The sequence below is a fragment of the Plasmodium inui genome (assembly GCF_000524495.1).
Source record: "Plasmodium inui San Antonio 1 unplaced genomic scaffold supercont1.11, whole genome shotgun sequence".
Lineage (NCBI taxonomy): Eukaryota > Apicomplexa > Aconoidasida > Haemosporida > Plasmodiidae > Plasmodium > Plasmodium inui.
Window position 1 is genome coordinate 591,249 of NW_008481845.1, and position 14,334 is coordinate 605,582.

Here is a 14,334-nt window from a genome sequence, read left to right on the forward strand (position 1 = left end):
CCCCAGTGGTGGTGCAGCCCCCTTTTGTGCAAACCTGTAGAGGGTGCGCGTCTACGCCTCTCCCCGCGAGTAACGTTTGGAGGTGAACAGAGCAGGCGTCGTATTGACATCAAAATGGGCAAACGTGCACACATCTATTTACACATTTTGTTTTACCGAATTTTTTGAGCCTACGATATATATGCTGTCCAAATATGAACACTCCACTGTGCTCTGTATATAGAGGAAAAACGATTGAAGTGGAAAAAAAAAAAAAGTAAAAAAAATTTTCCCATTTGATAATACGCATATATGGTAAGCACAATTTTGGAAATGTAACAAAAAATGAAGCTGTAAAGATAGTCATGAGGAATAAAATAATATTCCAGTGCTTTAAAAAAAAAGAAATATAATTATAAAAAAAAAAAAAGTTAAAAAAAAAGTTATAAAAGAAAAGTTATAAAAAAAAAAAATTCTAAGCCTAGCTCACTGAGAACTTTTGTGCAAAGGCGATGTTGCGCCATGGTAAAGCATCAAGCAGGTTGGAAGTTCCAAAAGGGGGAAACAAAAAATGTCTAAAAAATGTCATCTGTGTGATTAGGCTCCACCTTTAAGCATCACATATGGAGCTATTTTTTTCTTTTTTTTCTTTTTCTTAATAACTTCGAAGTGATATAATTAATATGCCGTTTGCTTTATTTGGGTGTTCATTGCCGAGTGACAGGCTGGGCTTCACTTCTTTTGTAACTTCCCTCTGGAATACTAATATATGTTAACATGAATCCAGTATATTGCTGACCATTTCTACATCCAATTCGAGACGTGACTGCTCATCTTCTTTTATTCCTCCGTTTATTGTTTTTTCTGTTTCTATAATTCTTAGCCTTTTCGTGGTTAAGCTTGGATGCATTTTGATTTTCGCTTAGCCCCCCTTTTGCCTTATCAGAGGCATCCATATGGTTATTATGGTCAACAATTTCGTCATCGCTGTTTTCTTCATCTGAGGCCACTTCCTCCTTTGGTCCGCCACCCCCGGTGCTTGCTTCTACCATGGGTGGGGTTATTACATTTTCTAAATTGTCTAGGGCTTGTTCTGTGGGCGATGAAGTGATGTCCTCTCTTTGCTCTTTTAGGGGGGGTACTTCGTTACCCTCATATATAGCTGCGTCACCCACTGGATTGTCCTCTTCGTGTGGATAACTTGGCTCTCTTTCGTCCCCTTCGAAGTTGTCCTTTGTGAGTTCCTCTTGCAATGTTTCCTTGGCAGTTAACTCCTGGTTGGGCTTCTCTTCTCCCTCCTGCTTGTCATCACTAAAGGGTTGTTCATCTGCGACATCCTTTGTGCAAATTTCGTTTGTGTAATTTTCCTTCACGTCCGTTGCAGTGTCGGGTGATTGGTCCTCTTTCAAATGATCACTTGCGGCATTGGGCTCGCCCGCCTCATGCTTATCTGTGTGCACACTGGATGATACGTCACACGTAGGGTTCGAATTCCCCAAAGCGTTTGTTTTTTCCATTTCTAGATGTGCCTTTTGTGTGGGCAGATCGTCCAACACGTGGAGATTTTCGTTATCCAGAGCTGCGTCATTTGGACCGGTTGATTTAGCCCCCTCCTTCGTGTGTGCATCTGCCTCTTCCTCGACGGAGTGCGATATTCCATGTGGGAAGTTATTACCTGCCTTTTCGTGGGGTGCCTCCACTGACTTGGAATTGGCTTCCATCGGCTCAGAAAGAACTTTCATCTGTTCGGAAATAACTTCTACCAGTTCTGGAACTGCATCCACTTGCACCTCGTCCATTTTTGCCTTTTTCACTTCTTCTTTTACTTTTTCAACTTCTACCCCTTCCACTTTTGCCTCTCCCACCTGTTCCACCTCCGGCCGACCCTCGGAATTCATTGCGTCCATGTAGTCCCTATACATGACGCTGCTGTCGCAGGAATTAATATTCAAAAAATCGTCCTTAAATTTGTCCAACTGTGTAGAACCCGTGAGAAGTGATTTATCACCAAGGGGCAACAAACCGCCCGAGTAGGGGCACGCTTCCGAGTTCATCACCTCGCTGGGCATGTCTTCGCTTGGAAAGACTTCCTTCGTATGGTCTGAGTTCATGTCGGCGAATGCACTCAGCTTCGAATTTGTAATTTCCACGGGGGGGGTGCCATTCAGAGGATTGCTGTTCATAGGAGTGGTTTCCTTTTTTAATTCTGTGAATTTTTCTTTCCTGTGCTGGAAGCTCGATTCTTCACTGTTGCCAAACGTGGGAACCTCCTTAACTTGGCTAAGGAGAGATACCTTGTGATAACTTCCTTCAGTTTTTACATCGTGAATAATTTTTTCCGCATTTCGCGAATTTATGAAAATATCTTTAATCAGTTGGGTAGCCGAACTGAACATACTTTTTTTGCCGTCTTCTATATGTATGCCCGCACTCGAATTAATAGTGCAGTTGTTCACGGTGATTACGGTGTTGGGTGCGATTCCTTCGATTTTTTTTTTTTTTTCCAAGTTGTGTGATTCCCCCATGGTTGGTGTTCCTTCACCGAGTTTTGTACTGGGCGTTGCCAAATCGCTTTGATCGTAAATGACAAAATGCTGCGTGATGTTTTGGTTACTCTCAGAGTTTGCCATTTCCTCAATGATTTGTACCTTTTCCATTTCGTCGATGATTTTTGCTTTTCCCATTTCGTTCTCTTTAACCTGATTGGATAGATCGGGTGTACTGCTACCTGCCAGATCGTTTGAGGGCGTCAGCTGCTCATTTGGAGATATGCCCATAACAGACATGTCCTTCTTTTCCTTTTTGCTGCTTTTGAGCTTATCATTTATTATGTAAAAATTGTCATTTATATTTTTCGCTTTCTTTAACTTTGCAAAATTTTCTGGAGGGGGGTTTGTGTTCGTCTGGTTAGCTTCTGCATCGGGGGTGGAACTGCTCACATCTGATTCTTCTACTGGGATGTTCCCTTTTTTGTGTTGATTTATGGACGAGTTGGAGTTGAGGACTTCGCCCTCACTTTTGCCGCTTACTTTTCTGAGGACGTTCCTTTCATTGCTGATCGACATTTTTGCAGGATGGCTGCTCAACGACTTGTCTTTTTTTAAATTCTCGAAGAAAAACTTCCGTTGTTTAAATATAGACGTCGTCTGGCACATGTCATTACTTGCAATGTTCTCCGTGTCGTTTTGTTTTTTATTCGTATCTTTATCGTCCATACATTTAGCATGTTCATTGGTGTTATCGCTGTTCGGGTAGCTCCCCCGATTGAAGATGCTTGTCGACTTCTCTGATTCTTCCGTGCCATGTTCCCCCTTGACAATAATGAGGGAGCTATTTGGCACACTCTGGATATCATCATTACAACTGCTGTAATTAAGGATGATATTATAATTCGGGTTGTCGAAGCTACTTGGGGGAAGTTCATCGCTGATGTTACTTCTTCCCATTTCGCCCCTGTCCCCATACATGCCACTACTGAGAAAGGCCTTTGCAATGTTGGAGTTGTCCCTGATGGCCTCCTCGTAATTGCTATACTCCCCGTGTTCCGTTGTGTACAAGTTAGAGCTGAAGGCGTTACTACTTATGTGTACTTGTTCGAATGGATATGAGCCTTTTTCATTGGACTCGTTTTCTTTTCCATCATCGAGCTCCTTCTTTTCACTCCAGTCTTGATGGGAGTCCTCACCCGGTTGGAAGTCATTCGATGGGTTCTTTTCACCCGTTTGCCAATCATTCGATGGGTGTTTTTCACCTGTTTGGTCAGGTCCTTCCACATGAGAAGATTCGTGTACTGAAACCATTTCGTTACAGTCGAAATGGGAGGTCCCCATCTGTTGGTGATCCAACCATTCGGTGACATTTTCGTTTTCGTTAAGACCCCCTGGGGGGTTAAGTGAATCATGAAAAAGGGTGACATAACTATTTTTCATATTTTCCAAATTTGCGAAATTTATTTTTTTGCATATGTCGTCACTGTTGATGAGGGTCTCTTCTTGTTGCGCACCCCAGCTAGCACATGCCTTTTGGTCCACCCCGATTTTGAGAAATTCAGAGATGTTACTCGAATGAATGGAGTAGGAAAACAGATTAGCACCACGTTCTTTTATATTTTTTGTGTAAAAATCATCAATTGGTATGTGCTCAATGTTGTTGATGTTAACAGATTTCTTCAACATTTCTATGTCTTTTTTTTCTAGAGGTATCCATTCGCTAGTATCTATCGCGTAATTTGCACTCCTAAGAAGGTTCGTCTCCTCTAAATTGGTACAGAGGAAATTTCTCATCTGCTTTTCACCTTCATGTGTTTTTTTCGACTCCGAGGTTTTGTCACTTTGGCTGTCCTCGTTGTCTTCACCCCCATCGTCCTTTTCTTCTTTGCCGTTTGGCATGCTTGACGCAGGGCAGCTTGGAAGGGCTGCGAGATGTTCTATGTGTAATTGGGATGGTTCCTCGGGTGGATGTTTTACGGGTAAATAGGACGAAAACTCGATGGGTAACTGGAAAGTTCCCCCCGATGGCAATTCCGACGGCTGTTCCGTGGGAGGCTCCTTTGACTGCTCCTCCAACTGCTCCTCCTGATGTTCTTTGATTTCTTCATCCACCTGGATCTCCCCTTCCAGGTAGGATTCTCTATCATGCGTAGCCACTACCTTTCCGCTGTGCTCACCCGCTTGATTTGTGGGGCTAATTACGGGGGTCACCTCATTTGGGGAAATTTCCTGTGCACCCATTTCTGCATTTTTGAAATTGTCATAATGCTCACCCATCAAAAGTTCCTGCTCATTCGTTGCACCCACTTTTTTTGTTTCCTCCTCCATGTTGGCGGGGGCGCAAAATAGGGGATTATCCGTCCTGTTAGGTATGCCATTTGGGTCCACTCCTCCCGCTCCCTGGTGGTTTTTTTGGTTTGCCTCCATCTCACTGACAGTTGAATGAAGGTCTCCCCCCTGGTTATTCTGCTGTGCTTCGAACTTTGCGAAGATGTCATCATGATGATCTTCTACGTCCGCAAATTGACCAGAGTCCTTTTCCTCAGCTGTACATTTTGCGTAAATTCTCCCCTTGTGATCACTGCTCTGGCTTGTCATCATTTTTATGAGTTCTTCCTCTACCTGGGACGTGATGCCTCTCAATAGATTATCCCTTTTTTCTTCGTCATTTTGTACATTCGTTTCTTCCGCCTGATTCTCTACATTTGGTAACGGGGTAAGGTCGAATGCTCCCACTGGGGTCTCATCCAATGGCGTCTTATCCTGTGGTTCCTCATCCTGTGGTACCTCTTTCTGTGCGAGGCCGTCATTCTTTTCCCTGATTTTACTTTCCATGTCTAATTCGTCCTTCATCTGTGCATTACCCTCTGCGCCATTTTGTTGTTCAGTGTCTTTGGTGAAGTCTAACATGAGATCTACACTTGTATTGCCTTCGTCCTTGTTCTTTTCGATAAAATTTTCAATTATATAATCTACTTCTTCGTAATTTTCCAATGAAAATGAATTTTTTATATATTCTGCAGAACCCTTTTTGGAATTCTCTCTCTGATCTGTTGTATGATTTGGTGGAGTCTCCGTCCATGTGTTAGACATGGTTTTGTTATTACTTCCTTCGATGTGCTTCGTTAGGAACTGTGTTTGAGACGGGATATGTTGTGAAATAATGGATGTGCTTTCTCTGTCATCTGCTGTCTCATTATTCACCAAGTTAGTACATCCCTTATCTGTAATGCTATGCTTGTCATTGCTCCATTGTCGCCTCCTACCTTTCGTGCGAGGGCTATCACTGTGCATGTGGCTACCATAACCATCACCACAACTATCAACAGTGTGGGTATCGCCTTCCCCTTTCCCGTTTCCTGCCGATTTTTTCTTTTTCGCATTACTTCTTTCGTTCTGTTTAGCATATTTTTTAATTCCGGAATGGATAAAACTTAAATCCTCGCTGACGTGGTAGTAGGACAGGGAATCCGTTTTGGTGGATCCTTTATTTGCGTTTTTTTCCTCTTGGAAGACTTTATTACCACTGCTACTTTGCTGATTCTTCAAAGTTGAGGACTTGAACGAAATGGCATTGTAATCGATATAGTCGTTTCCGATGTCATGGGGACATGGATCCTCCTCGTCACTGGAATAATCAGTCTTCTTCTCAATGCAGATGTATTTCTTGTTTTTGTAATTAGTCAAGTAGTATTTATACGTCTTGTCATAGGTGTTAAGTTCATTTTTCTCCAAATCGATTTGCAACGACAGGAGTTTTTCTCCTTTCTCTTTGTTTCTCTCTCCATCGATGATTATTTTTAATTCCCTTAAACGTCTTTCGATGTATCCTTTTCTTCTCCTCTTCAAGCATGTGTAAATAATCGCTACAAATAATTCTAATATGAACAAGGGTAGCACTGAATATGACACGGTGGAGAGGAACACCTCTTTAAAAACGCTAGATATATACTGTACGTGTATGATATCAAATAGCGACAAAAGGATCGATGTTAGGATAGAGGTTAAAATGACTATGTAGAGGGTTAACGCCTTGAAGGTGTTTACAACCAGTGCATACAGCGAAATGACTGTGGACATGAAGAATATAAAAAAGAGCAACACATGGTTATATATAAATAGTAAAGTGCAAAACACCGTTTTGATTCCCAGTACAAATACTAGGAAGGTAAAATTGATTCGACTCCAGTCTGTCTGTTTCGAAAACAGGAAGCGCCTGCTCTCTCCCTTCTCCTCCTTCTCGCGCATCTTGGTCAACTGGGGGGCAAAGAAACAGACATAGACAGGGTGAGAAGAGCTGTTTTCTAATATGGTGTGCCACTGCACACACTGCTGTTATGGAAAAGAGGTGCTGTGCTGATGTTTTGTAAAAAACAAAAGGCTACATTTGCGCAGTGACGAGGAATAAGCGTACCACATGTAGCAATGTACTCAGGGGCAACTCTGGCAGATAGACAAAATGCCCCTTTTCCCACAGGGGGGCTACTTTTCATATGTGTACATGGGTGTAAAAGTGGAAAGGGAGATAGACACTCACATGTGCTATTTACACACGCACATAACTATTGTAACTACTGCGTTGGATCCACCTACCAACGAAAAAAAATATATATATTACTTCATGGACATAAAGAAGAATACGTGAAAGGAGTACTACCCTACGGCTAAAAAAAATTAATTGCCGAGTTTTCACTCAAATGATAAGGAAAAAAGAAAAAAAAAAAAAAGTGTATCCTGTATGCTCTCACAAAAATGTCCTGGAGAATTTCTCTCTGTTATAATTTTTCTTTTTTTTTTTTTGATTTGCTCAAAATGGGTTGCCAGCTCGTGTGAGCATTTTGTGCTTCTTCGCAAACACATGGCGCGCGGCATTTAACGTGTAACACATAATTATGCAACTCTTTATGTATATACACATTTGCATTTGTGCATTTTCCTTTTTTTTCCACATAATATATACTGCACGATGTTAATTTTGTTTTATTTTTGCATGTTCGCATGTAAATAAGCACCACCCTTAACACTTGCAAATTTTTTGCCTGAGGAACGAACTAGCGCCCTCATTATTTAACTGTAACATTTCAGCATGCGGTGGGTGGGTGTTAAGGAACTGTGGAGGCAGGCGAAATGCACGAGAGGCAAAAAGTGCGAATCGCCAAACATGCGCCAGGGGGACTCAAAATATAACCAACTTGTACCCAAACGGTACTAAAAAAGTCCCCAAAATGTACAGAAAATGTACTCAAATTGTATAGGAAAATCTTGCAGGATAAAAAAAAAAAAAACGCACGAAGGGGCTCGCCAAGAAAAGGGCGAAATGCTGCGTAACACAGTTGCAGACGTTTCGCATATAGGACATTGTCATCCAAAAAATGAAAGTTAAAGAGGCTTGTGATGAAAGAGTCAGGGGAAGTTTTAATTCTAAGGGGAAATAAATTCCCCAAAAGCTTTTCTTCCCTTACGTTATATTTTTTCCTACTTTTTCTCTTTACACTCTGGTATACCTTTCGTTATTACAAATGGGCATGATGAATGCATGCGAAAAACGGTTTGTTCACCCCTCTTAGGAGAAATATGCTTTACTTAAACGTAATCTTCATTTTGAAGGAGAAAAGTTGACGCGGAAAAGTACGAATGTTTTGCTATATCCGCTTGCTAGGCGGCGTTGACATGGTACTTCCCAAGGTGTGTAAACATGAATACATTTCTTTTTTTAACTTCTCAACTGGATGTCATGCAGGTCACGGCAAAGAAATCCCCTCTGTCATTCCTTGCCCCCTTTCAAAATGCAAAAATGGTTGGCATACCTCTCAGACACGTTGATATGTGGACTTACGGTAGAACAAAACAGAGGGACAAAAAAAAGAAAAAAAAGAAACCCCGAGAAACTGTTACCTAAAATAAAACGCCTAACAGTTAGGCCATAAAAATATTCGCACTTGAACGTACGACCTGTGAAATGTCCAAGTGCTACACAAAAAAAAAAAATGCTAATTAGTGTAATGAGACATGTGTTTATTCCCCTTGATTGCTAACTTTTAAGAGTTAATAAAAAAGGCATATTAATCTTCAACGATGTGCTTTTTTCTCATTTGTCCAATTCGATTGGTCATTTATTTATCCATACAATTGGGCCAAGCTGCACAAAACTGATAACACGGCAGTGATTTTTTTTTTTTCTGTTCCTTTTGGTCAGTTAAAGCAGTTGCCATGTGGGCTCTTACGAAACTAACTACCGTCTTTGAGCATTCGAATGGTGCTTTCCTCGTTTTCATGTACCGGCTACGTGTGCATATTTCGAAGGGGGCCTAGTTACGACCTACGGAGAGAGGCCAGTTACTGCACAGGGATCTCCCAAATGTACACGTGCTTAGGAAAGGCCAGATCTATACGGATACGTAACCGTAGTTCTTTTTTGCAAAAATAAATAACGGGGCGATGTATCTTTTTATGGAGAGGAAGATGGATGTCCGTAAATGAGCAGCCGATAGTATGAAAACTATCATATTGCAACTTGGAGAAAAGAGCTAAAGAAAGCATCTCACTTGAACCGATTAGTGATTAGTCAATTCGCGATGCGTCGATGAAAAGGTTTTTTCACTTTCCATCTGGTGAGGAATAACCACAAAGGCAGTTTACTGATCATCCGCAAAAGGGTTAAGAAAAAGAAAAATAAATAATAAAATAAAAAAATAAAGTAAAAAAATAAAGCAAAAAAATAAAGCAGAAAAAAAAAACAGTCATGTAGCCTGTTCAGTCTTCCTCGCTGCTTAACCACCGCCCACAGGTTCGTATGCCCAAATGTACAGATTTACACCGCGCAGTGTTTGCAAAATTGGAAGGAAAAAAAATAAAATAAAGGCGCGGGGCATAATCAGTATTCATGACTGAGATTTCTGTGCATTAAATAAATCCCCATTTTCAGATAGCAAAAGGGAGCCAAGTGGCACTGTCAGGAGATCGCACCTACGAAGAGGAAAGAAATCGGAATTCGTTAAAAGGGGGCAACATTCGACGGTGATTGTAAATTGTATTTTAAAAGTGTCACTTGATGCTGATTAGTGTACAAGTTGGCAAGCCGATTATAGAAGGGGAAAAAAAAATAAATTAAAATAAGGCAGAGCAAAATAAAGAGAAGCATAATAAGCCCAAATCGTGAACCTTGCAAAACCATGAACCCTGCGAAACCATCCAAATGATGATGCAGCAGTTCTTCCGCCAAACAGAGGCGTACAAAATTACATACAAGGCCGTAACAACGGTTGAGCGAAAGGCGTGCTAGCCGAGTTAAACGAAAATAGTTCCGCCCCCCATTTGTTCATAATAATAGGTGGGGCAATTAAACGAGGCAAAAAGAAAAAAAAAAAAAGAACGCTCAAGACTACGCACAAAAAGAGACTCCACGTCTACCATCACCACCCCCAGTGGAGGCAATCATGTCGGCCAAGGAACACGTCCCATACTACGACAACAGAAACCTGTTACAGAAAAATGAAAACTTCTTTAACTATTACATCCATCAAAAAATAATCAACGAAAATGAAGTGGAAAATTTTATGACCGTTATAAACACAGAATTACCAATCACATTTCGCGTTCTCAACAACAACAAGTACAGCAAATTTATTCACGAAAATATACGAAAAAAATTGGAACATCTTTGCAAGGACAACTATGCGATTACCAAGTTGAATGAAGAGGACCAGATGTATGAGATATACCTGACGAGGTCCCAAATTAAGAAAGATGAAAATTATAAAAATTTGTACAACTATTTAATAAACTTAAATGAGAGTGGGTACATATTTAGACAAGAGCTGGTAAGCATGCTGCCAGTGTTGTTTCTGAAATTGAAAGAGAATTTTTTTGTTCTGGACATGTGTGCAGCTCCTGGCTCTAAGACGGCTCAGATTGTGGATTACATGCATCTCATTAGCAAAAGGAATGTGAAAAATTATTTGATTCGGAAGTTTATTCAGCGGAACTCGTCCCCTTTGCGCCGGTCCCTTCAGGGCGCGCGCGCGTTCGAGGGGGAAGGGAACGCCAATTTAATCAGCGAAGATAGCTGCATGAGCGGCGACGATACCAGCGTGAGTGATCATGATAGCATCCAACGTGGCAACGGCCTCAGCGAAAATGGCGTCCGCTTGAACAGCAGCCATGGAAATCCCTCCTCTGAGGAGAAAAACCCGCTGCACAGAAGCTTGTACGACGCGCTAGACGGAAACGAATACGACGATGAACTGTTTAAGTATATCCTGAACGCAGACAACCATCTGTACGGATACTACAAGAAACTGATTTCGAACAACAACCCCACCGGAGTCGTCATCGCGAATGATGCCAACTTTACGAGGTGCTGCATGCTGTTTCATCGGCTAAAAAATATACACAGCAATTGTCTAGTGGTAACAAACAACAACGCGATTAACTTTCCTTATATTTATGTGAAAGATGATGAGGGAAATACAAATGAGAAGAGGTACTTCGACTCTGTTTTGTGTGATGTCCCGTGCAGTGGCGATGGGACTCTGCGAAAGGACAGAAATATCTGGTTAAATTGGAACCCATTTAATGCCTACAATTTATTTCAAATGCAAGTAAGCATTTTAAAAAGGTCCATCGAATTGACCAAGGAAGGTGGGAACATTGTGTACAGCACATGCTCGCTAAACCCGATTGAAAATGAGGCCGTCATTTGTGAAGTTTTCAATTCGTTAGAAAATAGGAACTGTCTCAAATTAATCAATTTTGGGAACGAACTTATAGATAAATTAAATTTTAAACAAGGACTAACTGAATGGAAAGTGATGATAGACGACCAGTGGTTTGATACGTATGAACAGTATTGTGATTATTTGCAAAATAAGGAACATGGGAAATATAAAAAAATTTACGACAAAATACAGCATGGGATGTTTACTCCGGAAGAGGAATTCATCAATGAGATTAACTTGAAATACGTGAAACGATTTTTTCCTCATCATTACAACGCAGGGGGGTTCTTCATAGCCGTTATTAAAAAGTGCGGAAAGCTCCAGTGGAAGGAAGAAAAAAAAAAAAAAAAAAAAAAAATTTACACCAAATTGAAGAAGGCCGATAAGGACGAGTACGGGAAAAGGTACAAATATAGAAGACATAAAAGGAGGAGCAAAAAGAAGGACAAGGGAAAAAATGGCGACATTTTTCCCTCCCATGAGGTAGTTCAAAATTGTAGTGAACAAAATGGGAGTGCCGAATCGATGGATGGTATTGTTCACATTTCTGATTATGTTCCCAAACAGGCCAAGCAAAGTGGCCACGCGACATTATCCTCTTCAAACAGTAACTTACACATGATGAGCAACAACGCACAGAGGGTGGACCAAAACGATGTGGAAGATAATTACAACGTAATCGACATTAACGATGTGATGACTAGCTACAACGTTGTGACGAGCAACGAAGTTACGAAGAAGTACAACCTGATTGACAATGACGACCTTAGCAATAAGTACAACATGATAGACAGTGACGACCTTAGCAATAACTACAACATGATAGACACTGACGACATGGTGAGGAGTTTCCAGCCCACTGGAGGACACGGCAGGGAGGTAATAAGTCTCATCAATAGGCAGAGTGAGGAGGCGCTGCGCAGTTACGTGGGTGGCGAGGTGGGCAGCACATCGGAGTGCAAAATGGAAAGCGAAAGGGAAGAGGAAAGTGACGCAGGAAAGGAAGAAGGAAATGGGGTGCCAAATGAGCCAGAAGCGGGAGGAGGCCAGCGGCAGGAGCGCAAAATGACCAAGCAACAAGAGTACGTGAGTCTGGAGTACTACGAAAAGCTGCGCCCAACGCATGACCTTCTAAACAGAATAAAAAATTATTTCAACATGAATGACAACTTCATGTCCATTAAAAATAATTTATATATTCACCTCAAGGATGACTCCAACTTTGCAAAATTATCGATCGACGAGAGGATCAATGTGAACATCAAAAAGATAAATTTGGTCAGCAAGCACACGAAGGATATCCTAGAGTGCTACACAAAAATAAAACTAAAGATTATCAGTGCGGGGATCACCGTTATCCAGATAGACAAGAATAAAAAGAACGGAGTGGAAAACTACTACCGAATAAACTACAGTGGGTGCCTGAATTTCTTGCCCTTGTTTAAAGACGTTGATACATTTTTGCTGGACAAGACATGTAGGGAGGAGATTGTCAAGAGTTATTTTGCTCCTGTTTATGAAAATGAGCAGAGGGTGTTTGACTTTGAAGCCTACATGGACAAGCTGATTGATCAGCGGAAGAGCACCCTGTCCAAGGGAGCGGCCGGGGGGAGAGAGGCTAAGGCTAAGGCGGCAGGAAAAGTGGAAGATAAGGCAGATGTGAATAAGGAAAATAATGCCGATAAAGAAAAGGAAGACAAAATGGAGGAGGAGGGACAAGCCGAAGTGAAGAAGGAAGATAAGGCGGATAAAGAAAAGGAAGACCAAGTGGAGGAGGAGGGACAAGCTGAAGCGAAGAAGGAAGATAAAGCGGATAAAGAAAAGGAAGACAAAATGGAGGAGGAGGGACAAGCCGAAGTGAAGAAGGAAAATAAGGCGGATAAACAAAAGGAAGAGCAAGTTGAGGAGGAGGGAGGACAAGCTGAAGTGAAGAACGAAGATAAGGCGGATAAAGAAGAGGAAGACCAAGCGGAGGAGGAGGTCGGACAAGCTGAAGCGAAGAACGAAAACGAGGCAAAAGAGGAAAACAAAAACGAAGCCAGCGTGGAGAACAAAGACAACCCCATCGCGGACTACCAAGAAGTGCAGAGTGACGTAAACACCATTTGGGTGAAAAGCGATGCCATCCTGGATCTCATAAAAGTAGATAAGTCGAAAATAAATAACATCACGAAAGAGACCATTAGGCAGACGGCAAAGCTGACGAAACATTCCCCCAACATTCTGTTAACCCTCAATAGGAATAAGCAAATTTTGGCCATCCCTGCAAATAAAGGAAACCTGTTTGTAGACATTAGCATTGATAAGAACTCCATTATCATGCTGCCATACATCTTAAACTAGAAAAATTTCTAGTTTGTTCTGGGTTCCATTTTTGTGCTACCCCTTGAATGTCTTTGTTCGCCGCCCCCTCTTTTAAAATGGTATCATGGGACATGTCATGGTTGCATAGTCTCCTCCACATGGACATACGGAACATAGTGCCTTTTTTCGAAAGTAAGAACGTGACGCTTCAGCCCGATTTGTGACCTGCTTTTTGAGTGAGTCCCTCATGTTAAGCACGGACGCTAGGGCTACACTGATCGTTGTTCGATTTTAATTTGTTTCCTCGTTTTTCTGCACAGCGTGTTTTTGTATGGCTTCTCGTTCGTTTGTTTTTCTTTTCTTTGTTTTTCCTTTTTTTGTTTTTCCTTTCTTTGCTTTTCCTTTCTTCGCTTTTCCTTTCTTCGCTTTTTTTTTTTTTCCGTTTTATTGTGCGCAACGGTGGACACCCTTAAACCTTTTTTTCCTAGTCATAAGAAATTCCCAACTACATTCACAATTTTGCAAAACGTTTGAGCTGTCACAACGTCGTTGCCGTTACGTTCTTTTTGTGATGACAAAAATTTGGTAAGAAAAAAAAAATTAACGGGTGGGGAGAAATGACTCACACAATTTTGCTTTCACAACGAGTGCCCCCTTTTTCGTGAGGCGTTGCCAAAATGGAAAAGGGTAGTTCCACCCCAAGATGAGGCTTAAAGGACGAAAAAAGTAGATGCCCACCTTGGGGCAAGATGCTCAACGGAGTGTGCACAAAAGGTTGGGAAGAGAGAGGCGAGCGCTTGGTTAAGCGTCATACAACGTATATGCATCTTGTGCATGGATATAAT

At 41.5% G+C, this 14,334-nt stretch overlaps 2 protein-coding genes across 2 annotated transcripts; one reads left to right on the forward strand and one right to left on the reverse strand.

Moving 5' to 3' along the window:
- Nucleotides 1-809: 809 nt before the first annotated feature.
- On the reverse strand, nt 810-6,716 carry C922_03020 (hypothetical protein; the record flags this gene model as incomplete). Its single annotated transcript, XM_008818614.1, has 1 exon — nt 810-6,716. The coding sequence occupies one exon, from the start codon at nt 6,714-6,716 to the stop codon at nt 810-812; it is 5,907 nt and encodes a 1,968-aa protein (XP_008816836.1).
- Nucleotides 6,717-9,904: 3,188 nt separating this feature from the next.
- Nucleotides 9,905-13,528, forward strand: C922_03021 (hypothetical protein; the record flags this gene model as incomplete). Its single annotated transcript, XM_008818615.1, has 1 exon — nt 9,905-13,528. One exon carries the CDS (start codon nt 9,905-9,907, stop codon nt 13,526-13,528), a length of 3,624 nt encoding a protein of 1,207 aa, XP_008816837.1.
- Between the last annotated feature and the right edge of the window lie 806 nt (nt 13,529-14,334).